At 40.2% G+C, this 27049-nt stretch overlaps 1 protein-coding gene across 13 annotated transcripts in view; it reads right to left on the bottom strand.

The window, feature by feature from the left end:
* The window catches only part of LOC108115595 (sterile alpha motif domain-containing protein 5), a 158467-nt gene that overhangs the window by 37879 nt on the left and 93539 nt on the right, over positions 1-27049 (bottom strand). The window contains exon 5 of one of the 13 annotated variants that reach the window (XM_041819207.1): positions 98-474. The exons of 11 other annotated variants lie outside the window; for them this stretch is intronic. In XM_041819207.1, the coding sequence (XP_041675141.1) occupies positions 328-474 (147 nt within the window). In that variant the 3' untranslated portion in view covers positions 98-327. Of the gene's footprint in view, positions 1-97; positions 475-16558; positions 16583-27049 lie in introns of those variants that run through there. One more of the 13 variants, XM_041819209.1, reaches the window with a different exon arrangement.

Raw genomic sequence — 27049 nt, 5'->3', positions numbered from 1 at the left:
CAACTTCGCCTCGGCCTTCGTTCGCCAGCCAAAATTTGTCACACGCACAAATTGCTGAGCCATGCCACGCCCCGCCGCCGCCCCTTATGCTCGACCCGCCTTCTATTTGATGTAATTTAAATTTTTAATTAGGCACACAAATTGTTTTTGGCGGTTTGGCAAATCTCTGACAGATTTCCAACGCTTGTCTGCGAAATGATAATGAAAATGTTTAAATATTTACCACAATTTGTAACGACAATCACGACGACAAAACACACACACACACACAGATAGATATTACATTTCCGGGTTTTACGAAAGTGTTAGTTAAGGGAACTAACTACGTTAAAAAAATGATGGAAATGAAAGATCGGATGCGGGTAATGAACTAATGATTGAATGAAGGATGATGTGCATATAGATAGAGCGAGGAAAACATTGATGGAACATCGATTGCAAGTTAAGGAGGTGATCAAGGCCTCTGGCACTTACCTGGAAAGAGAAGAAAAAAACAAAAATTAGTGAAATTTATTAACTTTTTATTTTAACATATTTTTATGCATAAAGTCCTTGATTTATTAAAATCAGCTTTCAAATCACATTTCTAGCTCGAAAGACCTCTAACATGCATAATAAATTTCGTATTTTTATTTATTTTTCAATAAATCCGTATTTTGCAATCACAGCCCACATAAATCTGCCAGCTTTAATTGGCCTTATCTCTGGCCGATAAATAATAAATATCACTTTTATAATTAACTCTTGTGTGTTTCTTGTCAATTCCCCATGCCACCGCCGTCGTATATTCGGTATTTGCTTAAAATTATGAAACAAAATCGTTTGCATGCCACAAAATATTTGCGTGTTAAATGAAAAACAAGCAAATCAGAATCTCCGCCGCCTGGAAAATGTACAATTCCGTTTCCCAATCCTGATCCCAATACCAATCCCAATCCCAATCTCAATCCCAATTGCAAATCCAATTCGTGCTAGACAAAAATATTTGCCTTGCATTGCCGGGCGGCGGGTTAAATCTCGTTTATTTTCATCTCTACGTTTTTGTTTCAGAGTTTTGGAACATATTTTTATTTGTAGTGTGTGTGTGTGAGTGTGTGAGAGTGGGTGAGTGTTTGGTGTGCCGGGTATTTGTTGTTTGGTTTGCGGTTTCTGCGGGCGGCATTTATATCATATTTTTTTCTCAGTTCTACTTTTTTCGGTTAGGGTTCTCTGAAATTTTTTCTATTTTTTGTTTGTTTTTTTCTGTGGCCTTATGTGTGTGTGTGTGAAGTTGGCAGGAAATGCGCTGGCGGCGATACAGCGTTTCAATTCGTGTATGTTAATATTTATGTTTTGATTTCAAACAACGCCACCTCTGAAATATTAATGAAATACAAACAGAATGTTAGCGTGTTACACAAGCCCCCAGCCCCTACTCCACCAAGCCCCTTAGCATAGTTGATATGCAAATATACGAGACGACTGCGAGACATTGACAGGATAAACACACACCTGGCCCACGACAAAAAAAAAAAGGAAAAGCAAAAGAAGCCACAGAAAATTCAGGACTCAAGTGAAGTTCTTTGTCAATTTGCCAGAGCTTAGAAGTAAAAGATATCCCAAAACATTCGAGCGTCTGAGTGTGTTCGAAAAACTTTTGTGCAGTTGAAAATTTATGCAAAGTCTATGGAAAGTCGCTTTTGCTTTTGCTTTTGCTTTTCCTATGCCGCCAAAGATAATCAGCAAACTCACACACACACACATCCACAAAAAAAAGAAGGGACAAAAAGCCCAAGGAACAGTTCACGACTTGGTGAGCTCCTAAGTATGCTACGAATTTTTGGTGGTTGAATTTGCGCCCGCTTTTAGTCCTCCGAAGCCTTCCCTTCCGATGCCGTGCATAACAAATATTTTATTTCGAGATTAACGCTTGTCAGGACCCATTCCCAAAGTCTGAGATCTTCTGTTTCTCCGAATTCCCAATTTTTTTGGTCTTTGTGGAAATTTAACTTGAGGAAAAAGGTTTTCTGGGAAGTTTAGGGGGAAAATACCCTTAATGAGCTGTATTTTTGGGTCGTAAAATATAACTTGTTGCTTTAACCTAACGTTTTTTTCGCTTCTTTCTTTAAGAACCATTACTACTGCTTCTGAGAGCATTCACAGCCTGCGTGGCATTGCAAATTTTCCGTTTTCAATTCGGTTTGTTGCACTTTGTTGCCCGCACAGAAAGAGCGAGGACGAGAGCTGAAACAGCTGCCAGAAGCCACACCTAAGTCCTGGCCACTGACTGGGAGTGTGTATGTGTGTGTTTGGGAGTACAAAAGGGGAGACCAGGATGAAATAAGGGAGAGCCTGGGAGAAGCACGAGGCAAGAGGACCACATAGACAGGCAAATTTAGCTGCAGGCCAAACAAATGACAAAGCAGGAAGAACGAAGGCTGCAGGACGACATCGGAAGCTGCTTGTCCTGCCAGCAGTCGACTGACTCCTCGTCACAAAAGTAAAAGTGGCAAAAAGCAAAACCGCCGCATCCTCGCACGTTTTATTGATTTTCTTCGCTTTCTGCCACATGCACATGCGTCGACGACCCTGGCCCTGTGACTCTGCCCCACCAATCTAACGACCGCCATTCACCCTACTCTTCCCCCTAACTGAAAAAGCTGGCTGGGATCCCCATTCAAGTTGGGTTTTTTGCGTACTTCCGGCGATTAAGCCGAACACGACTACGTCGACAACGACAGCGGAGATGGCGGAGGCGGCGTCGCGCCATTTGTTTGTAAATTATTTAATGTTACGCTTAAATTTTCCGGCTCAGCCGAAGCGGCAGAAGTAGCAACAAAATCAGCTAACTGAGTGAAGCTGCGGCAGCAGCTGGAGGTGCTGGTGGTGCCGCCTCGGAAATGTCTCCCCAGTTCGGCGTGTCTTTGAACTTTTGTTTCGCTTTATGTGTCTGACTGGCCAGGACAGGCCAAAGCAGCGGGTGGATTGGGTGCTCCAGGATCTGGCGCAGTCTTACACTGGACAAGAAGGCGGTCAGGGTTAGGGACTTGTTGTAGGAAGGAAGATCAAGCTAAACAAGATAAACAATTTAAGAGATTTAAGTTTGCAGAGAGAAGGGATTTAGGAAATTTAAACTTAATTTGACTTTTCGTTCTTGAAAAATTATTAAAAAATTAAATACAATTCGGTATTCATATCCTTGTTTTGGAAAGACATAAAAAAATTCTTAATTTAAAGTAAATTCCCTTCTGGATGCTCAATTTCTCTCACTGCTCTCGCTGCTTTCGGTTTCGTTTTTCGCATTCTGCATGTGTCCTTTGCTGGTGTCCTTTTAACTGCTCGTCCAGTTCCAGTCGCACTCCCAGTACCAGTTCTCAGTTCCCAGTTTCCAGTTTAAGACCCATGATCCCATACTCCATCCGAAATACCAATTGCAGACTCGGGACGACAGGCCAGTTGAGTTCTGGCCAAGAGCAGAGCCCGCTATAGCGCTTATGTCTTTTGTTGTTCCATGGATTTGCTGCTTCCTTTGCTGTCGTTGGTGCTGCTGCTGCTGCTGCTCCTGGTGCTTGGTCCTTTTGCTTTGCTTTTGCTATACGTTCTCGAGTGGTATTTAACATTATCTGCTTGAGTACATGTTGCGGTATTTGCAGCAGACAACAGTCGGGGAAATGGCGAGCAGGACCCAGGGCGTGGACAAGGACACGCCGACATTTGCACTCCCATTTCAGCCAGCGTTGTCTTGTTCCTTTTGGCGAGGTCCTGTTTTTTTTTCATTTTTCTTGTTGTATTTTTCCCGTCTGCGTTTCCGTCTGTCGCCATCTTTTTTGCCTGAACTGAAGCCGCTTATCTCTGGTTATGTTTTCTTACATTTTTGCCCATTGTTTGCTTTTGATTTGATTGTTGGCAGTGGCTCTGTGCTAACTTTTAACGAAATGTCTACAAAGGATACGGCATATATGTCTGTCTGTCAGATTCACAAGCTCAACCGCCCTGCCTGCTGCCCTGGCATTTCCCGGCATCATTTTCCGTCTGACTAAATGCACTCTCTATCTCTCTCTCCCAGTTCGTGGGAACAAACTGCCAGAGGCATTCCTTGGCTAGGGATTTATCTCTTGTCTCGGCAGCAGCATTAAAAGCTAATTAATTATGTCTTCAGCTAGCCAGTTAGTCAGGACGAGCAACGACATCATCGTCGTGATTTATAAACATCCCAAGGAGGAACAGGGGCAAGAACAGGGTTATATAGCAACAGTTTGCTGATTGAAAATGCCCGTCAAAAGTCTTGGATTTCAATAAAAAATATTATTTACAAATTGTTATATACGCTACTTGACACCTAGGCAACAAAATGTGTTCCTTTTCTGTCCTTTTTTTTTTTTTTGAGACACCATAAATCTTCTTCGGTTTCACTTGGTTGGCAAACAGATTGCTGGGATTTTGAGATATATCAAAAGAGAGAGGAGTGGCAATAGAATTTTTTAGCTGCCAGATATCACATGACAGCCAGGAGAGAGTGAGTTTGGGGGGCGAAAAGAAATCAGAAAAATCTGCAAAAGAAGAGACAGATAGATGGATAGTCTAAAGACTTAAGAGCTTTACTCGGAAAAAGCGAAGAAAAAACCAGAAAAAGGGTGACTGAGAATTGAAGTCTCAAAGTCAAGTTATATGTATATCAGCCGGGCTAAGACCCAATTAGTCGAAGGGTTGCAGTTACCCCCACAAAGAGAACCCACAAAATGTTTATCATATTTGCAGGGCTAAGGAAAATTTCAACTATTTCCTTTTACTTTTCCCAAGAATACCTGATACGAAACGCTTTCTATGGAAAATGACTCACGACTAAGGACGGCAAAATGTCAATGTTGTGTGTCATTTCGGTTAGAAAATGTTCAACATTTTGTTGCATGTTCTATGCTTTCATTACGGTGTGGCGCTGTGATTTGACTTAAACTTTTTATTACTTTATTTGCAGTCGCATAACAAAGGCATAAAAGAAGCAACAGCCACGGTGAAGAAAATGGCAATTTCATGTCAATTGTCAATAAGCTGCAAATGAAATGAAAATATTGTACAAGAATATATATATATATATAGAAAACATTTTTGTGTGTTGAAATTCTTTTGGCTGATGTTGAGTTTTTACGACTCCACGCCAGCAATGACAAGAGTGGAGCGAAACGAAACGTGAAATATGCTGGAATTTATGCATATTTTATGTTTTGCCAAGTAAGGCACGTAACACGCATACGACATGTGGTCCGGGCGAAGGAGTTTCCACTGCAGAAAAGGTGTTTTTATTTCGGTTCTTTCCCCTTTTATTTTATTTTTGTTGCCTTGCAAAGTCATGTTAAGTGCGTGAACAAATATCAGCCATAAATTGCTCAAGATACCAAAAATAACCGAGATTGGTTTATGGACATTATTTTTGTTTACTTAACTTTAAATAAAAATCACAACCTGCCACACTTGAAGCTCAAGACAAACACTCTTCATTGGAGCCAAGAAAGAGAAAGGGTTTCCAGCAAAAAGCAGAGACAACACTTCAACACTAAAGCCAAGTGCCCAGACAGACTCGCCGAGAGAGAGAGAGAGAGAGATAGCTTTAACCGTGCAGGAACGAGACAGGTTGATAGTAGTGTTGTCTTTGCCTGTGTTTCATGCGCCATTTGGCAGACAACAAGAATGGAAACTGCCATGGGAATGGGACTGGGAATGGTAGTATGATGAGGGGAGCCATCAGCAGCAGGAGCATCAGCTGCACTTGAAACAACGTCGCACATGTTTCAGTCTCGCTATATCCTCTTTCTATATCACCCCTTACAACTCCCCTCTTTGCTACGTGGCTGCTCTGCTCTGCTCTGCTCTACTCTGCTCTCCTGGCTGCTGTTGCACTAATGAAGTCTCAAAGGCGCGATTAAAAATGTAACTTGTGCGCAAGATAAAAAAGAAAATAAAAAACACTACACTGAAGGGGATGCTTAAAGGTTGAAGTTTTTAATACTCTACCGAATAATAATTGCTCCCTCAGCATTAAGGGGTATTAGTAGTTGGGATCGTTGATAATAATGTTTGTTTAAGGCTGAAAAAGGAATAAAGATTCCAAAAATTCTTTAAAAGTTCACTTTAATATTACTTCTCCCTACCCTAACCCATATTTTTAAGTAATTTAATATGATAGTTTCTTAAATTAAGTTTAAGAGTATTAAATCTTAATAATATTAAATAATTTATTAAGCCTTTTCCCACATTTAAAGTAACCCCTTTCAGGGCATCACTGAAAACTACGTTCAAGATTCCGACAGTCGGAGTCACATGCAAAGCGCAGATAAAAACGCAAACATGCCGTTGGCCCTTAAAGAGGGGTTCCAAGTAGACTGGAAAGGGGGGCGAAAGTGGGCGGGGCTCGTTGGCGTTGATGCGCTGCCAAAGTGCTGCTTCAACACTTTCAGCAGGAACTTGGACTTCGGAGAAGGTAGAAGCGGGAAATGCCAGCTAGGAATGGAAATGGAGATGGAAAAACCGATTCCAGCTGGCCAAGCCAACTTCAAATGAAGTAAAGACAAAAAGCTGTAGCACATTTATCACAAAGTCGCAGTCAAAATGGGTTGGGGAATGGGTGGTTGGGTGACTGACTTGGGTCTCTGATTGGAAGTTTGTTTTGCTGTTTGGGTGCTTAGTGGTCTAAAGACGAAGGACGAAGGGTTTAGCTAGAGATACCCACACCTCCTCAGAGAGGGAGGAGAGGAGGACATTCGCCTGTGTTCTTGCTTTCTATAAAAGATACGCATGACATTGAAAAATTTATTGCACGCCTGTGAGTTGGCCAGCTGGAAAATTGGAGAATTGCAAAAGGAGAAACCAGGGGTTGTGTCAATGTCAATGGGGGTGGCTACTGCCACTCCCCTATCTCAACTTTTTGCCACTTAACACCTCAACGAGGGGGTGGCAGCGGCAGCAGCAAGAGCTGAAATGCAATTAAAAACGTATTTTTTTCGCTACTCATTTTGAGCTGCGCCAGCGGATCTTGACATTTGCGTGATAAATGAAACAACAATCAGGAGATGAGATAAGTTCTCTTATCTAGTTTAGGCTGTCTTTGTGCACAGGGAGAAAATTGGGGTAATTTCAGTTAGAAGAATATAAAATTTAATTTATACTTAGGCTTAAGTTATATTTTAAAGTTAAGTAATCAAAAAGGTATATCCAATTTATAAAATATATTTAAAAATCATAATATTCCTTCTCCCTTTACTTTTCCTTTTGCTTATTCCCCGCATTTTGGCTGGCCGAGCTCAGCTGTAAAATTACACTGGTTGTTAACATTTTCCCCTACACCCACCCTGATTTTCATTTTCCAAACGTTAAATGCATTGACTGTGAAATTCGCAATCCTTTCACACAAACACACACATTTAAACACATACAAATACAATATACACATACATTTGCAAGTATATTTCACGCGCCAACGCAAATTTGAAAGCGAAATTCCGCTCGCACGGCCTTTCTCTTTTTTGTACCCCTCACCCCTTTTTCCGGCTTTTCCGCCGCCACCCCTTTCCATTTCATTCCTTTCCTTTTTTTTTTTGTCTATTTTTCGGCATTTAAATGTTTTACGGTGTCGTTTCTCTCGCTTTCTGTTCGTTCATTTCATTTGGCTGGCTCCTGGTACTCCCGCTTTTCCACCCTCAGTCCAGCCACCCTACCCCCCTTACCCACCTCTTATATTACAACCTCCCCCCTTTTGGCTGTCTGTTGTTTGCGCCTCTTCAGCGGGTTTTAATTGCGTTTGTATTACAACACACAGGCGAAACAACGGCAAAGGCAATGGCAATGCCAAATGGCGATGGAAATTTAAAGCATTTTACAACAATCTACCCCTTTCTACTACTACTACTACGTCTCTGACTTTTCCAACAACAACAACAACAAAAGTTTATTATATTTCAGTTGAGCCTGATTTCTGTGCTGTTGCGCTTTTGCCGGGGCTCGCCTTTTGCTAAATTAACTTAATTGTTTTTGCATGGAATTAATTTCGTTGCATAAATTTTCACCTTCCCAGCAACCGCCTTCCTTCACCTCCTTCGGCTGTCAGCTTAAAGTGTGAAATGCGGCACCGTTCGCATAATTTACCAGCCAAGTGAAAAATTTCCAGTCAGCCACTTGAAGGCCAAACAATTAATTATACCACCCCCTGGGCAGCCACCTACCTACCACCCACCCCCCTGGTTGCTGTGTAAATATTTAAATGTCTCAAATTAATGAAAAATACATTTCTCAAATAGCAAAAATATTATCTTGGGGCCATCCCTGCCAAGCTAAATGAGTTCATTTATATGCCGCATTTACACTTAAGCTTCTCTAGAGGGAAAAGCTTGGAAAAACTGTGAATTGCATTGCATTTCATGGTCATCCTCGGAGTCCCCAACTATTTTTTTAATGCCTTATAAGTAATTTTTTTATGTTATTTTCATTCTCCCCCATTTTTGTTAAGCATTTTTGTCTTAAGCTTGGCTAATTTGCATAGATTTGGCTGGCAATCAAAATGAAAACCAAGAATAAATGAATGAATAATGGCTGGGGCAGAGGATAAGGCTAAAGCTGCTCAACGAGTTGCAAGTGAGGGTTAAGCTTTTCATTTTTCCTATTCTCTTTCACGAACGTTTTTCCTTACATTTTAAATTGTCTGTACTTTTATTTTTTTTTTTGCTGTATCTTTTTCCCATGGGTTTGATTTTCCACCAAAATCCCCCTAGAGACTTTGCACACATAATTTCCACTTAGCAGCTAAAAACCGATTTCCATACTCATTTGTTTCGATTTGCCAAAGTCTCCAGGCATCCAACAAGCTCAACCAACAATCAGCATAATTTCACTTTATTTATAAGGAGAAAAAAAAAGAGAAGAAAAAACTTTTCTCAAATGCTTTTCAATTTATATATTTTTTACTTTCAAGCAAATACCGCTGCTGATGACACAAAGCAAAGCCCACGAGCAATATAAATGTCCTTTACGTATACATATGAGAGGGAGTTCTCAAAAAGCAACCTGAGCGAGCATTTAGAAGTTAACAAGGATTTAAAAGGTTTTTCCTGTCAAACGCACACATACCGAGACATACAATAAGCATATATATAAGTACAAGGATATGTGCTGCAATGCAGCTGACAATAAAAAAAAATTGTCCATAAATAAGACGCGCAAATTGTCAGCAACCCGAAGCACATACGATTAAGATCCTTCAGAGAAAAATGCTTATATTTCATATACATGAGAAAATATGTTTAGGGCTTTCCTCCTCTTTTTATGCCTCTTTAGTAAATTTTCATTTTGTAAATGAACATTTTTTTCCAGCTGCCTCGTCATCAACTTTGTCTTCTAGTTTATCTTAATTTTTTTAAGGGTTCCTCCTTTTTTTTCGCTTTCTTTTAATTTTGTTTATGTCAACACATGTCCTTGGCAGCTGGCAGACGACTGAAACGCGTGCCTGGCAAGCAGTTTAATTTCATTTCAATCACGCTAAAAGCAAAATATAATAATTTCTCAAGCTGTCTAAAATAATAAGAGGGTGTGTGTGTTGGAAATTCTTTGGGAAAAGTGAGAAATAATACAGCCAGCTACTTTGGTGTTCCCCGTTTGGTTTTCGGCAATCCTGGATTCATAAATCACTGGATTTTGTTGTCTAAAATCTAGGAAATCTTGTTTGCTACATTTTTTTGATGAAATAGTTAAATGAAAAAGAAGTTACTTAGCTGTGACATGTTTCAATATCAAGCAATCGAATATGTTAAACGATTTTAAGAGATAAACAAACGTGATCTGAGATAGTACTTTAAAGTAAGGTTAAACTTAAAGCTTTTTCAATAAACATTTTTCTTTCCTTTTGGACTTATTTATATTTTCATTTCATACACTTTATCAGTTAGAGTATCCACTCTTCGTCTATGTTAATTCTTCTAAATATCCCTTTTTTAGTCCCAGTTCTCTGTGCTTTGACCTAGCCAACCATAATATATGGTATATCCCGTAAGATATGCAACATTTTGGCTATTGATGGAAAAAGGTTTGCGCTGCCCACGTCTCCTGTTGAATTATTAATGAACCGTCCGAATTGTGTTTTGGCCAACATATGGCTTTGTTTGCCCTAAACACAAGCTCTAAAAACTATGTAGCTTATGCTGAAACCTGATTCTTTGAATTTTGTTTGATTTTTAAAGCCTTGGGCTTGGGCTGTCGTAAGTAAATATATTAGCACGACCTTGAAGAATATAACGTTTGTATATAAAACCCTATTTCGCCATCGGCTTTAAATATGTGTGTGTATTTAATTTGTTGCGTTGTAGCTGGGCAAACAAGGCCTTAATTAAATTAACACAACAGACCACATACTCCTGCAAAGCACACGCACACATGCTCAACCAATCCTCTACTCATACACACAGATACGCCCACGGCCCGACCAATGTGGGCGTGTTTGTGGGCAGCAAAGTAAGCAATTTCAGCGAGTGTTGTTTTTTTTTCCGATTTTCATCCATCTCGCTGCTGTTGCCTGATTTTTTATATATAATTGCATGTCGCTCTTCCTCTTTGTGTATATGTGTGTGTGTGCAGGATGTACTCGTATGTATATGTATTGCTGAAATACCTGCTATTCCGTCTGAAATTCCCTTTACTATTTGCTGCGGTTCTTGCAATTTTTGCGGCTGGCGTGGCTGTTAACTTGGCTGTTTTTAATGTAACTCAACATTTTGGTGTCTTCTTGTTTTTTAGTAAACGGTTGTTGCTGTCGGTTTTCCTGTGTTATAATTACAAATATTTCGTTACCCTCTTTGTCGAAATATGGTAAGCATCACTAGGATTTGCACATTATTTTTTAAAGGTGCCTAAAAGTAGGCAACAATGTATGTGTGTTTTCAAACTGGACGTCCTGTAAACTAATTCTAACCATTTTAGACATCTTTTAAACTTATTTCAAAGACAACGTCTTAACTTTGGCTTACCTACAATGTATTTCACACTTGTTCTAAAACAATCACAAGAAATTTAATTCAGAATATTACTATTACTACAAAGACTTTTTAGTTCTTAACCCAGAAACTCCATATAATTTCAACCTGCTGCTGTTTTCTTTAATTGTTTCTGCTGCTGTTGCTGGTCTTAATAGTGTTGCACAGCACTACTTTTGTTACTTTAGCTGTTGCTTCTGCTACTGGTCGTAGATTACGTTGTTGCCGTTGAACTGACTCTGCTCCTGTTGCTGCTCCTGCTGTGCATTAAAAAGCCACTTTGCGGCTTCCTGTGGTCACCGCCCACTTTTGGCATGCTCTCGACACTCGCTCTCGACCTGGTGCAAATTTGTGGGCGTCGAACTTTAAATCGCCTCTCGGGCGAAGTTCGTTTCGTTTTCCATTTTTAAAGGCGCTATATTGGTTTTTTATTTGCCGTTTTTTGTTTGCCGTGGAAGGCCGAACCGACCCGTCCACATAACGACGACGACAAGTGCATGGGCATAAAAAGGTAAGAACGGGCCATCGGGTTTATGCCTCTTATCTAATCCTTTGCAGCACAAGTTGGTGGTGCCTACCTTTCGAGGAGGAGTGAGTCCTTTTGGCCAGTTCGGCTTTTGGCTTTTATGAGGCATCGTAAAAACTTTTGTGGCTGTGCGCGCTCGTTTTGGGCTCTAAACAACAAACATGCCAAACAACAAGGACGAGAACGAGAACAGGAACGAGAACTAAAACCAACGTGCGCCTAGAAATATGCTATACAAATTTAATGCCCCAAGGAGAGGTAGTGGCCACGAGCCAGAAGTAAAGTTTATATTGTCGACGTTTTTATTGATATCGTAAAATTTGCAAAGTCCAACACGAAAACCTGGGTCCTTTCTCCATACCCTCAAACTTCACCACCACCCCTCGATTTTCATGGCCCTTCCTGCCTTCACAATTTGCATAGTAAATTTATGAGACAATTACTGAGCATTTTTGATTTAATGACAATTATTGTCATAATTTTCATCAAAATTGCCTGCTGTTCCTCTCATTTGCCGTATTCTGGCCTATACTTTTATTTTCGGTTCTTTTATTTTGTGCCACTTTCGTGTCTCAAACAAAAAAAAAACAAAAAAAGAAAAGGGAGAAAAACTTTATATTTATGCGTTTTCGTGGCTCATGAATTTTGGAGCACGCTCGAGGAGAGTCAGTCAAGTCGAGTCAACTTGGGGCTTTCTTTTGGCCATAAACTGTCTGCCATGTCTGCCTTTAGGTCTGCTGGCTCGGCCTTTTTGCCCCCTAAATAGGAGGGTCCTCTCGCTTTGCATATTACTGCCAGAGTGCCCAGGCACTCACGAACTGCGACTCATTTCAATTAAACAGTCACGCAATTTCCTGATGGAATTGTCTGCTTCGCAGTCATAAATCAACGATTTCCACGATTTCGGGTCAATTTTGTGGATTTATGAGTGGGGCAAGGCTAATCGGAAGTTAGAAAGGGGCGTTAAATTCATTTGGCTGGGGCAATCGATTGGCTTTATGGTGCCAGGCACTTATAGCTTCTCTTTTCTGATAATTTAATTCTGAGAAAGCAAGGAAAACACAAATTTTATGATCAATTTTGATAACAAGCGTTCCATTTATAAAATGTTCCTATACTATATTTCCTTTCAAACCATATTGAAAATGCTTTTAAAATGCAATCGTGCTGAACGTGAAAATAAAACCTTAATCCCAGTTCAAGTTCTCTGTCTTGCATTTCACCCACCTTTTCCTAGATATTTTTCAACCCCTTTACAGTTTTGCGGTTTTTCCCGTCTGGCATCAATAAACCAAACGCATCTCGATTTTACCCGCTCCCCATTCAAATGAATCTTTTAAAAATGCAAACAAATTTCATGAACGTACGGGTTGCAGGTGTTCCATCCACAAGGTTGGGGCCAACCACTCAATTTGTCACATTTGAAATACGATGACAAACAAAAGCCAACAACAACCGACGGCAGCAGCATAGCGAAATCCAATTGCATTTTTATTTACAGAAATGCACTTGGCACTTCAGCACAGTGAATGCATTGCATTTCCACGGAATGAAATACAAAAAATAAACAGATTTTTAAAAGCCTATAGACACCCTCCACTTTTCCATTCCGGGGGCGGGGGAAAACAAGAAACAAGAAAATCAACTTAGAAATTATGACTCCTTGGTGATGCTGTTGGCGAAAAGGGAAAATTAAACTCGAGGCGCACACACACTCACATTCCGAATGAGAGAAACAAAAGCAGAAAATCATAAAAAACATAAAATAAATGTAATAAAAAAGCAAGCAGAGGTTGGGCGGTGGCGAAAATAAAGCCAACAATGCAATTTTCGGGGGCGTATGTGTAACAGGCCACAAAGGTCATAAAACCATATCAACGACATTAAATGTACAACGCGTGGCACGAACAGCAGGGGGTGTATAAGTCCTTCTTTAATATATATATATATGTATTGGTGGATACACAAAAAAGAAAAGGAATTATGAGTTCTTTTTTATACATTTTTTGGAATTTTTAACTATGATTCTGTATTTAAAATTTGAGGATCCCCTGTTTAGATTCTGCTTTTACAAATACTTAAAGATTTTATTTCCCTTAACATTCCCTTCCTTTTCGTTTTTCCCAGTGCACAAACACCTACACATACGAGCTTGCGGTGGGGTGGTAAGCTGAAACTGAAAATCATAAAAAAGTGCGCAACGGCGAAAAAAACAAGAGCCAACAAACTTTTCCGGCAAGATGAGAAGCTGACGAGAGTGCGATGAAAAGGGGGGATTCAGTTGGGAATTCAGCTGGGTTAGGTGGAGGAGAGGTACAGGAGAGGTTAGGTGGTGTGAGATCTGCAGAACGATATACACCTTTATGCCAAAGACCCGTACACTTGTTGGCCACTCCGGCTGTTTAGACAATGTAAACGATGGAACACTACAAAAAACACACACACACACACATACACAATCCCAGGAATAAATACCGAGAATAAATGGGAGAAAAAAAAAAAAAAAGCAAACTGAAAGTGAGGGAAAAAGGACGAAATTCTGGCTGTGGCTGGCACTCAAGTGTGAGGACAAACAAATTTTTTACGTGTGTATTCTCGGGTATCTCCATGTGTGAGTGTGTGTGTTTGGGTGGGTGGATGGTAGACACCCACTGCGGCCATGTCAGCAAAATGTGGGCGCGTCAATGAAATTAAGGTCGAAAACAGAAAACAAAACACACAACACAACCGTTTGAGAAGGATACAGAACAATCAGCTAAAGAGTCAGGCTGGAGGAGTGAGAATCGTTGGCGGGACTCGAGGGCAGAGTGTAATTGGTATAAATAAATTATGACGCCAGAATCATCTCAATTGAATTAAAAATGAAAAGGAAAAAATAAAATACATTGCATTTTAAAAACAAGAAAAGAGTTTGACTATCTGGAATATAAATTGAATTTAGATTCGCTCGAAAAGAACCGCCAAAAACCTTCAACTCCACTAAATAACTTTAAACTTTAAAGCAATTACACTATTTCCTCACATTCAAGAGAGCAATTTGCAGTCCTTAAATGTGTGGGCGTGGCCAAGCGAATCGTAATGAGCGCTACGTTACCGTTACGTAACGGTAATGCCCAACCGTAACGATAACGATAGCAGCAATTAGTTTTTAATGTACTTACGCGAGGCATTTGCAACTTAATTAACTTTTGCCCGACTGCCGACTGCCAAAAAGGAAAAGCTTGAAACAGAAAAAGAGAGCAAAAACCTCAAGCTTATTGTAAATGCACTGAGAGCAAAGCAACAACAACACTAATGAGTGTGTGTGTGTGTGTGTACTATATATATAGTTTTCTATGAAGAATTAGCTTGGGTATCGTTGGCCACTTTATCATTTTAATAAGCGCATTAAAAATGCAATTTCAATGCGCTAGTTTCACATAAACAAAACGATGGCGAAAAATTGCTAGGAAAATGTTCACCATATGCTCAACACACAGACGCACTCACACACACACATGTGCATATATGAGCTTGTTCAACGTTTAAGGGGAAAGGTAGGGGATGGGGTGAAGAAGGATGAAGGGGCGTAAGTCCCCGGCAAACGCCATAATTTATGCTTTATGTCGGCACAAATTTTAAATGGCCACCAAAGTTCCAGCGGGCTTAAAGCGCATTAAGGCCCCAACAAAAACAAAAGACAGAGACAGCGGGTGGTGGTTGGTGGTGGTGCAAGGGGGGGTGCAGGGATTTTCCAGGAGGCCAAAAGTGAGGCAATTTCATTTTGCACTTAATAAAAATTTAATGGAGCCCACATCCCCGCCACATAGGAGTATACATATATATATATGACCTGTAAATCAGGCGAAATTGTTGCCTTAAGTGAGCTTTAAACAATGGGAAACAAGATGTGGCAGCTAAAGGTCTTAAAGATCCCCCGAAGTATCCAACTCCAACTTAACACTTAATCAAAGAGCATCAATAAACAGGCAGAGGCAGAGAGCACACATTTTTACGACAAAGTTTTCCTTGTGGAAACATAAAAATCAAACCACAAATGCGGAAAAATGCTAGGCATTAACTTTTACTTCGTAAAAAATAGTACTTCTGGTTATAAAATTAAGTAAGCTTTTTAAGAACAACTTTTTTAAATCAAAATTTCTTTACAATTTCTATGATCCATTGATTTATGGTTATGGACAAAACTTAACTTCTTTCTATGAACAAACATAAACAACAAAGGCAAAAGGCGTGAAATATGTAAGCACCTATAATAACTTTTCCTTTGGGAAAATCACATACAAAAAACCTAGGCCAATCAAAAGTTTGTTGCTCGTTTGCCCGAAATATTAAACGTTTATTAAAGCGTCTGATGAAAGATTACAGGCGACCTCATGTTCTAACCTACCAAACAAACAAAAAAAGGACTCCACCCACTCAACTCAAGTCCCGAAGGGGGCAAAACAGTAGGAAAAGTCAACAAATTGACACATTAAAACAAATGAGGCCACTGGCAGCCAGACGACGACTAGCAGCTGTCGAAACGACATGGCCAACTAATGGAGCTTGTTATAGTTCCAGCTCCTCAAAACAAAGGCACCAAGAAAGAAAAAAGGACCTCCCAAAATATGCTATAGCATACTTTTTCGGGCAGCCTCAAGTTAGTGCCAAGAAATTAACGCCTTGACGCGACGCGACAAATGTATTTTCTCTCTGCCGTTTTTTTTTTCCATTTTTTTCCATTCTTGTGTACCATTTTTTACCGAAACTTTTCTTGGCCAGCAGCAGCAGCACCTGGCAATTGGGGCGTTGCCTTTGAAACTTTGTCGCCGCACGCATAAATCAAGTTAATCATTTCGGCGGGTAAAACTTCCCGGCAGCGCAAATTGGACATTTATATTTCCAAGCCTCCGCCAAAAAAATAACTGCTAGCCGCGTTCCTGATTTATGATCTTTAACCTTGCACTTGACACCGCCGGCTTAGCCAGATGATGAGTGTATTTATCAGAAAAATAATATATTTATATATATAGAATAAAAACCTGAAGCCAAAACAATTCACGTTGATCAATCAATCAGATTAGCTTACCTGCAAAGAAAAAGAAAAGAAGGGAAATGCATTTGATTAGAATTTTGGGTTTGAAAAATCTTGGCTTCATAAATTCAAATTTGCAATTCAAATCCATTGGCAATCAGGAGCAGCAGCAGCAGCAGCAGCCATAACAATAACCAAATTAAGTTTTGAGCTAAACAAAAATGGCAAATGGATAATTTCTCTAGAGATTGAATAAGTTTCGAGTAGATAAACTTGTCTTGGCCATATAACAATTTCTGGCCAGCAGCTGAAGGCATCGATGAGATGCAAGTTCCACATAACAAGAGCTAAGACAGTGTGGCTCAGTCCTGTATAGTTTTTGTTATTTTTTAAAGATAAATATAATATCTAAATATTTTTGACATTTAAGAAAGCTTTTTATTTACAAATCTTACTGCTGTCAGATATCTAAAAGTTATGGCTATAAATATATAGCTGTCCCAGCATTGACTTTAATCGAATCCCCTTGCATCTTATGATTTTGACACGCACTGTCAGGGCAGGGAAATCAATAAGACCGGACCGAGAGCAATCAGAGCATACTGAGAACTGCAAACTGAGAGGAGGAAGTTGGCCATGTATATTCAATGGAAACTATTGGAAACAAGTTGAGCAAACTTTTGCCCAGAGTCAAGTATAGATGGGGTACACATCGATGCCAAGTATTCAAGGATCCAAGGGAGCCAGGTGAGACAGTTATAAAATCCAAATTGAAATGTGAAAGAGTTGCTTGACTTTGCTTATGCACTTTTTCCCCAAATGCAACTGGATACGGGATGAAATGTGGGTTGGGTTGGGAAGGTCCTTGATTGGATGTGTGAATATGGGGAGATTGACAGCCAAAGGAGGGCACCACAAGTGCGTGACACGCGACGGTATTCCGGACAGTAATGGTAGCCCAAACGACAACAGACAGGCAGACACAGGGACACGGGAACAGACCAAAGCTCAGGTAATCCTTTGGGGACAACAACATCCAGACACAGACGCAGACCAAAAACCCAAACCAAAAAACATTCAGAGGGACGGGGCGGCGTATTGCAAAATTTAACAAAAATTTCATTGTGAGCCAGTCAGATGATCAAATCTAATGGAAAGGGCTAGCAAAGCGAGCAATCAATCCTGGCCAAGTGGGTGTGGGTACACAGAGAAATAAATTGGGAAAGAAATTTAGAGAAAAATATATTAACAGCCTATCGTTTGACCCAAGCTTTTTGAAGATTTTTAAGCAACGTAAAAGAGTTGAGGCTTTGTCCAGAAAAATATTTAAATTTTTTTATTCAAGATTTTTTCCTCTGTACTTTTTGGTTTTCGAAAAATTGTAAACTTGCGTGCCAGTGCGTTTGCTTTGGCCTCCAGCCAAGGGTAGCTGGACTCAAAGGCTGGCCGGGGTTTGGGCACTTTGGGTTGAGGTTACTGCAGACAGATGTCCTGCCTGGTCAGGATCCTGTGGTCAGCTAGGTGTGTCCGTTTGGCAGAGAGGTAAAGTGTATATGCTTTTTGGATACCCACTTGGTTAGTTTGGGGATTTTGTTTGTCTCGCCTGTTTGCAATTTGCATTTTACCAGAAACTCTCTCTCGGAAACCATTCCATTGCCTTAGGGCCTTGCTTCATTATTTTTGCAAACTTTTTACTTAAATTCAGAGAATAGATATATGCTCGCGTGTGTGTGCATGTGTGTGGTTGTTTGTGTATGTGTGTTTACCAAACACTTGACCATTTATGGTTAGCCAAAGCAATTTTCCATGCCTTGTTCGCTCGTTTATTGATAAATTAGTTTTGGACATTTGCTGACAGTTTTCTTGTATTCTACTTCCATGGCAAAATGCAATTATTGTTTTATAAATGCCCTTTGTCCGTTCAAAAAAGGGGAGACAACTCAATTAAAATTGAGACAACCAAAAGCGAACGACAATAACCTGTCAATTGCCAAAGAGGAACAACAACAAGAAGAATCCTGTCTTCAGGTAAGTAGAGCCAAGAAGGGGGAATCCCCTAGGTGGCATCAGCCTAATGGCTGAGATTGTGTGACAAACTGTCACGACCAGCCAGCAGCAGCAGCAGCAGCCATAAACAAATCCGCTTAGCTCGGCTTTTCTTCAAGTTGCTCCCCTCTCACCACCCACTGCCTCGTACAACCGAACATTCTACCATTTCTGGAACTAATTTTCCAGGAAAATATCTCTGGGTAAGAAGAGGAGGTAGCAACTACTTAGGTTGCCTGCGTGTTGCAGCACTTTTCCGAGCGATAGAAAAGCAATTCACTTTGAAATTTGCACCTGTAAACATTGTCAAACAATCAGCGGGGGCGGCAAAAGGCCGGGGCGTGGCTGAGTATAAGGACAATGGCATAACATAGCACTTGAGTGCATGGGGGGTATGAGGGGGCCACCACCTGAGGTCGTTGTTGTTGTCGTGTCTTTGCAAATCGCCTTAGCTGGTAATTGTGTATATGAACACGGCAAAAGAAAAACGAGGGCCAGCACCGGGAAAAGACCTCAAAAGCAGCTATCGAACGAAGGGCATAAACAGAAAAGGCAGGACAGGATACACTGTAGAAAATAAGGTGTAAGTATGATTTGAAAAAGTTGTTTTTAGTGAGTAATGTGAACAAATTTTTGTCTAGAAGAATCTTTTCTTTTAAGTCATTTAAAACTCTTTCGATTTCACATTTCTTTTTTAATCTTTACCAAGAATACAGATTTTTCTCTCACTGCATCCCTAGATAGGATAGGATGAAACAGGACAGCGGACCAGCAGTTCTTAGAGCTCGTTAGGCAACGCCTTCTATTTCCTGCACAATGTGCTGACTTTGCTGCGTCCAGGGCCACATCTTTTCCCATCGGTTGGCCAACTTTTTATGCCCCATCCGTGAGGCGACGTGAGATTGACCAGCTGCAGCACACTGCTGGACTGACTTGCCTCGACCAAGCAAATGCAATCATAAAATGTGTCATTATATTAAACTCAACTCTCAAGGCTCAGGGCGCCCACTCCCCCCGCCAGCACTTGCTTATTTTATGCTTATTGAAAAGCCTGCAAGTATGCAAGCATTTTCCCTTTTGCCATTTTTCCCACTGCGTCTGTGCCTGCCACATGAGTCCCGTGTTTCTTAAAGCCAAGAAAGTTGTTGGCAACAACGATTTAAGTAACATCGAAGTAGTTAAATTGAAAACCGAAAGTTGTTAAGTTTTATGTTCAACATTTTGAAATGCAATATGAAATTGGTAAAGTTTTGGTAGTTTCAGTTTTTATGGCAAAGGAAGTTCAGAAATTCAGCTGAGGCAAGTCTTGAAAGTAAAAAGTAAAAATAAATTTTTCTTGTAAAGCTTTAATTTCTTTAAAAGATAAACCCATTTTTTACATATTTTCCTTTTAAAGCTGAAAGCCTTATCTTTTTTTCAATTTCCTTCTAATGGCTGGCAATTTTCAGCGGAAATCGTTGGGGCAGTGGCTATGGCAGTATTATCATCATTGAACCTTCAACCAATTGAGCGGCAACAATCAGCTACCAGAATCCTGAACATCATCATCATCATCATCATCATCATCGGGGGCAACATTTAGCATATTCACTTTCAATTTTCCATTTCCATTCTTCTGCTTTCTATTCGAGCAGTTTTCGCTTTTGTTCTCGTTTCGATTGCGATTTCGCTTTGTTTCGCTTTTGTAATTGATTTTCAACATTCATTAGATGTTTTTTTTTCTATACTTTTTAGCTGTTCTGACCTTCTCGCTTTTGAAAGAAGGTATACATATATATATATTTTTTGTTTTTACCTCAGCAGCTTGTTGCCTTTTGTTTTCGCCTTTCAAATGGCTTTTTTTCCTGGGTTAAATGTTGCAGAATTTCACTTTAAATGTTTGTTTTTGGCTGCTGGGCGACTTCCTTCGCTCCTTCTTTTCCACTCGCAATTGTTTGAATTTTTACTTTCGCATGTGCGACTTGATTTCCGTTGCAAATGGCAGGGAGGGTGGTCCGTAGGGGGCGTGGCATTATAAGTGATACTGAAAGCGTTGCTGCGCTGCTTCTTATGTGTGCCATTGTATTGCGGATTGGCAATGGCGCAGCTTTCGCCATTGTTAAATGGTGCGTATGATTTATATTTTATTTTGTATTTCTGTTTGTCTTTCTTTTTTATATCGTTTTTGTGTGTATTTTTTATGTTTTTAGGGTACCCTTTCAAGGATAAAGGCCAACTGAAGTGCGCGGTAGAAGGAAAAAATGTAAATGAGTCACAATTAAATGCACATTTTTGCACATTTGATGGAAGAAGCAAAAGAAAAAAGAACAAGAAAAAGGAAAAAGAAATCCTCGAGAAGATGGCCAAAAATTGTCCACATAAATTATGTCAAAATCGGTTGAGATAATGCACATGAAAAATGTGGGAAATGCTTCGAGAAAGGAAAACAAAAGCGAAGCGTTTGCATGTTTGGGCCAAATAAACAGAATGAATTTTCGACCAAATCTCGCCAAGAACCCAACAAAACAAAGTAATAAACCCGAAAGGAATTCCATAAAAACAACAACAATCCCAAAAAAGCGACGAACAAATTGTTTTGCAGGCATTTGGCATGCCAAAGGAGTAAAAAAAGGATGAACAAGGATAACAGGCCAGAAATGTCTAGCATTGCAGAACTAATAAAAAAGGCACCAAAAATAAGCCAACAAAAAAATTGTAAAAAAAAAACGCATGCAAAACTCAAATACATTTGAAGCAATTTCACTTGCCAGCGAACGCAATAAAAATCAAGAATATTTGCAATGAATTTCCACCCGTTAAGAAAAGTCTCCCCTTGGCTGGAAAAACGGAAAAGTAAATCGGCGGCAGCGATGGCGTCTGCAGATAAGACGGGAAGCCATTGAAACACACACGAAAGGATGGCATAAACTCGAAAGGCGGTAAAATAGGGGTTTTCCCAGGGTTTGGGATTGGGATAGGGTCGATAGAGCGGGAAAACCGATTAAGCCACAGGGTGCTTCTGGGCTGTAAAAAAACGAAACTGTGGCAACTCAACCACATAAGACAAAGCCAAGTCTCTTAAATTTAATTTATGTTCCGCTGCGAAAACAAAGAAATTGTAAAGCCCAAGTTTAACTTGTTTTCGCAGTTTTTACAGAGTCAGTTTGATTACCAATAAATCAGTAAAGGAAAAGCTAAGGTCTTAAACCGAAGGTAATATTTCACATTTTTAAGTTAAGAGCTATAGTTTGGTAACAGTTTTAACTAAGAACAAGGAAAGATAGTCTGTAACCAAAAAAAAACCATACTATTCTTACTCAGCGACTTGCATCCTTTAACCACTCAACTATCACTATCCTTACACTATCGAAACGCACTGTAGTAGCTTATATTTGCCACTTCCTTTGCCCTGCACATATATATGCAAAAATGAAGTCGTGTGGCAGGCTGAATGAATATCTTTATATCGAGAGGCGGACAAAATAGAGAGTGTCGGGATGAAGAAAGAGCAAAAAAATGAGGAAGGAAAAAATAAAAGTCTCAGTTGGCTACATGAACTGTATGTGTGGCAAATGGGAAATTGAATTTCACGCAAAGCGAAAACAAACCCAGCCAAGCAGCGGATGAAAAGGACAAGAAGGCTGCCTTTACTGCTGCTGCTGCTGCTGCTGCCTGGGAAATATGTAATAAAATAATGCTTAAAGAAAATTTACGCCATCGAACTGGAAAGTTTCGAAGAGAACACGAACAGCGGTAAGGGGTTTCCCCATTTTGGCCCCGATTTTCCCTCTGAAAACCTTGTCGTGTCGTCGTCGTCGTCGTAGTCGCACGTGCGAGCAGTCAAAATGAAAATCGAAAGCAATAAAAACTCCCCGCGACACACAGCATGGCGTATACGTAATGTCAGGTAAGAAGCTCAGCATTTCAGCCAGCAATCAGAGGCAGTTGACAATGGCAAAACCTTACTGCATACTTATTGGGTTTTGGGGGCATCACCGCCAAACAGTAGCACCGTCACCACATCACCACAGCACCACCACTACCACAACCGCATGCAGCTGACACAGGCAGTTAAGCTATTTTGTTGAGGAAAATGTTGAAAATATGAAAACCGACAGATTGACAAAGCGATGACTGAGGAAAAGATGATGCCAAGGCAGAGCCAACAGCAAAGGTATTTTTTCAATTTATTTTCATGCGCACGCCAGAGCGCATTTTCATGCGTAAGCGAATGACAATCACATGAATAAACCCACCCGCAAAAGCATTTCCATTCAGGCGCATACTAAGCGTAGGCGTGAGCTGCCAACTAAAATCAATGAATAGAAATAATGAAATGTTTTCACATTGGAATGATGGAAATACGAAGATGGAGGGAAAGTTACTCTTTAAATTAAATTTAAAGAATACATTGAACTTAAATATTAAACTTTTAATTTGCTAAAAAGAAAAAAACTTATAGAAATTCCAGGAAAGCATATTCTTCATTTTACATAACTTCCCCAAATCTATTTCGTAGAGATTTTCCACTAGATAATCTCACAATTATTATTTCAGTTCACGTTTCGGTATCAAATCAAGTTCGAAGGCATTTTCCTGGCTAATATTTTCCAACCACCCCCCTAAAAATAAAACTGAGCCGAAATGTGATATTTCCACTTGACTTGGCCAAGTCAATTCAAGCCTCATCAAATAATGTCTAGCCTGGGATCTCCATCCAGCCAGCCCACGACAACTGTCAGGCCGACTTGATTAGTTCTTGGACACAGTTCCATTTTCCATTTTCCCAATCCACACCCCCCTACCTTAGACAAGTTTTGTGTACATTTTCCGGGGGTGTCCTTCAACTTTGGTCGCCGAGAATTTGCATTTTTAATTCGCCTTTTGCCATTTTTGCATAATTCGATGTCAACGTGTGTCAGTGGCAAGTTTGTTTTGTTTGTTGTTGTAGCCGCTGTTGCTGTTGCTGTTTCTGTTTCGGTTGCTGTTGCTAAGACTGTCAGCTGCTAGGGATCCTAAGCAAGAAACCAACCAATCCGAACTGGCAACTGGCAAAACTTTCGTTCCGAAAGGGAAGAAAACCCAGCGAAATTGTCTTGTCAGTTAGCATTTGTCGCTGTCTAAGGGGGATTTTCCAGCGAGTAGTAGCCGAGTCGGGGGAATTAATATACAATTGCATAGCTGAAGGCGCATTTAAATAAAATAAACAACGAAGCGAAACTAAACAGGTCTCTCTCTCGCAAAACTTTTGTCACACTCATAAATATTCATAAATATTCCATTTGTGAGGAGGGGGTTGGGCTGGGCCAAAATGCAAATAACAAAGTAACAGTAGCATATTTTCCATTTGATTGCCCTTAAGAATGCTTGTTTCTGTTCTTTTTTTTTTTGTACTTTCGGTTTGTATATTCACAGCTCGCGGCCTTTGAAAATAGCAGTCAATTTTAGAGGGAATCAGGCATCCAACTCTTAGATAAAACTCATTAAAGTGGAACTTCGGCAATGATAAGAGATAATAATAAACAAGACAACAAAGAAAATAAATGACAACCAGAATGGTTTACAAGTCACTTCCGTTCGGTACTACGTTTCGCTCCCTTATTGTTAATGAAGGCCGTCGTGTGATCTCTATCAAAGTTTCCCTCTCAGCTTTGATGATGTTCTCCAAAACCCAAACCAAAACTCCCCCCTTTTTTCTTCTTCTTTCGAAAAGTGTGGGCGTGCCGCAGCTGTGCGAGAAGCAACAACTAAATTAAAATTTACAGCACTTCAAATGGATACGTGCCTGTTTTATTAAATCAATTTTTACGACGAGAGCGAGCGAGCCGGACCAAAGAAAATGGAAAATACTGTTGTAAAAACTGAGTTTTCCCGTTCGGCCAAGTTGTTGCTTCTCCTCCTGTTGTTGTTTTTGTTATTTTTGAAATAAATTAGACATTTAATGATGACCGCAGGCTGTTTGTTGATTGCTCCCTCTTTCTGTGTGTTGGCAAAGTTGCGCATTTTTACAGAGATTTATTTAATTTAATTGAAGTTTTATTGCCTTAGTCAGCCTTGCGGAAGAGATAGCAACCTAACTTAATTCCGGACTGAAGAAGGCTTTAAACTTAAAGGGAATATTTTTCATATACTTAATGGCTTTTTATTTTACTTCTTTGCCATTTTTATATCCGCACTCTTGGACTAATTGAATTAGCCAAACATAAAATGCAGAAGATTACTTTCACTTGAGCGCCTTTAAGGCTTTCGACACTCTCAGAGAGCTATGGAAACCCAAGAAAGCGAATGAAATGGGGATAAAATACCTGCCTGGTCAGCCAAGTGGAGTGAGCTGCGTTTTGCTAATGAAAATTACAAAAGGAAATTCTGGCTTTCCTTAATGCACTCGACAAAATGCAAAACAATGACTGGAAAAGGACAGGAACAGCAAGAGCGGAAAAGCACACACTTTTCGTATATGAATTTCAATTTGCAAGCATCTTAGGTACATACACACATGCCCAAAGAGTCACATCCCAAGGACAACAGCCCCACACATACACCTGCGAAATACATATACATGCCCATTCACACACGTTCCGCAGGCCCATATCCTTACACCCACTTTAGAAGTCGTCTGTCTGTGTCAACAAATTGCAGCCAGTCAACAACCTTTTCGCCAAGTTTAAGGTAATAAGTTGAGCACAGAAAAAGTCAAGTTAAAGCAAAGTTAAAAAAAAGGAGCACATTGTCTACACTCGAAAAGAAAGCGGAAGAAAATTAAGAAGGGAAAACTGCTTTTGACAAACACAAGATTGAAAAATCCTTGGGAGTCCTGAAGAAAAGTGGACAAAGGCAGACAAAAGATTAATAAAATGAGAGGGAAAAATGCGAGGATTGAAAAAGACAAACAAGTTAAAGAATTATTTCCAAACATTTTTTGGTCATAAAAATTCTGAAAACGGTTTACATTTTCTTCACTTTTCAATTCAAATTCCCCTTGAATTTCAGTGGAAAAACCCTCTCAACAAAAACTATTCAGAACCCACTTATCCTGCGAATTCCTGGAGGCCAAGATGCATATGCATAACTTATGAGACTAAGTAAAGTTCAGGAACCCAAGAGCCAAGATGAAGGCGAAGAAGTAATCAGACTTTAAGAACCCCGAATCCTTCGACTTGGCTTTAATTATTTTTAGCTTTTGTCTGACTGCAAATCATATTAAAACTTTTCTCCTTTTCGTGTTTGCCATTTGCCACACAGAGAGACAAAAGCAGAAGAAAGAAAGGCAGAAAAAAAATTAAGAAACTTTCTACGCCGCAAAATGAACTGTGGAAAGTGTGACCCCTTATTTCGCCCCCCCCTCTCACACCATTCGCATATCGCCCTCTTTGTCTGACTGAAGTCAGACAGAAGGAGTCTCGCATTAACAGGACGACGAGTCTGGCAGCAGGACGGACTCTCCACCTAATTATTATGCTATATGCGTGCGGGGGGGCAAAACAAACGCACAGACGGCCCTAGAAAGAGCCTGCAATATAGTGTGTAAAAGAGGCGGCAATAAAGGCATAGAAAGAGAGAGAGAGAGAAAGAGGTGGGCAACATAATAATAAGTAGAAACCCAACTGGGAAAATGAACATAGACCAGGACTTGGTCTTGGTCTTGTGTCCTGGCCATTGTTGTGACCACTCTTCGTCTTCTTCTGCCAATTCCCAGTTTTTCGTCTCTCTCTCTTTCTCTGCTCTATTCCCCAGCTACGCATTTTCGATTTCAATACAAATAAAGAAATTGCCCGAAGAAAAGCTAGAAATTGGCAATGGCAGCCGCAGAAAAATGAAAACGAGGAAGAAAACGAAGGAAAAACTTTTCCTTTCGGCAGCAGCACTTAAGCACCCACAAGGAGCTGATGAAGAAAGCAAAACAACTCGAAATGCAATTAAGTCTCGTAGCCAGAAAAATCTCAGTTGGAAAGACCGAAGAAGACCAATGGAAAGCCCCGCATTTTCCCCACAAAAATTTCATGCGTTCCGTCAGCTCAATAAAAATTGCGCACAAGGACTTGAGTTAATGCCATACAGATAGAGAAAACCGAGATAGAATTGAGGAACAACTTCTCTCACCCAACCGCTCTAACTGCATTCTGCATTCACGGCAAAAGAAAAGCCCCATGGAGAGGAAAAAGAATGAGTGAGAAAAATTATTATTTCACATTTAGCACGTAACGCACATAAATCCTTTTAAATAAACGTTTGGCACGTTTTTTGTAATATTCCTCACCGCCTTGCCTCGGACCTTGCAACGTTGCCCAGGTCCAGCAGTAGCAGCAGCAGCCGCAGCAACAAAAAAGTACGCAGGACTCTCAGGTAGGAGTCGGAGTCCAGGCAGACACTTAAGCCTTATCCTTGGCAGCACAACTCGGAGACTGAGCGGCGTGTTTTTTTTAATTTCTTTCTTTCACCAGTGGTGGGATGAAGGGTAGAAGGTTTAAGTGCATTACATAGCCGAATGGTTGAATA

Source organism: Drosophila eugracilis, unplaced genomic scaffold, assembly GCF_018153835.1.
Source record: "Drosophila eugracilis isolate 14026-0451.02 unplaced genomic scaffold, ASM1815383v1 contig_47, whole genome shotgun sequence".
Taxonomy (NCBI): Eukaryota; Metazoa; Arthropoda; class Insecta; order Diptera; family Drosophilidae; genus Drosophila; species Drosophila eugracilis.
The sequence above is the reverse complement of the archived record's forward strand: the minus strand, read 5'-3'. Positions and strand labels throughout refer to the sequence as shown.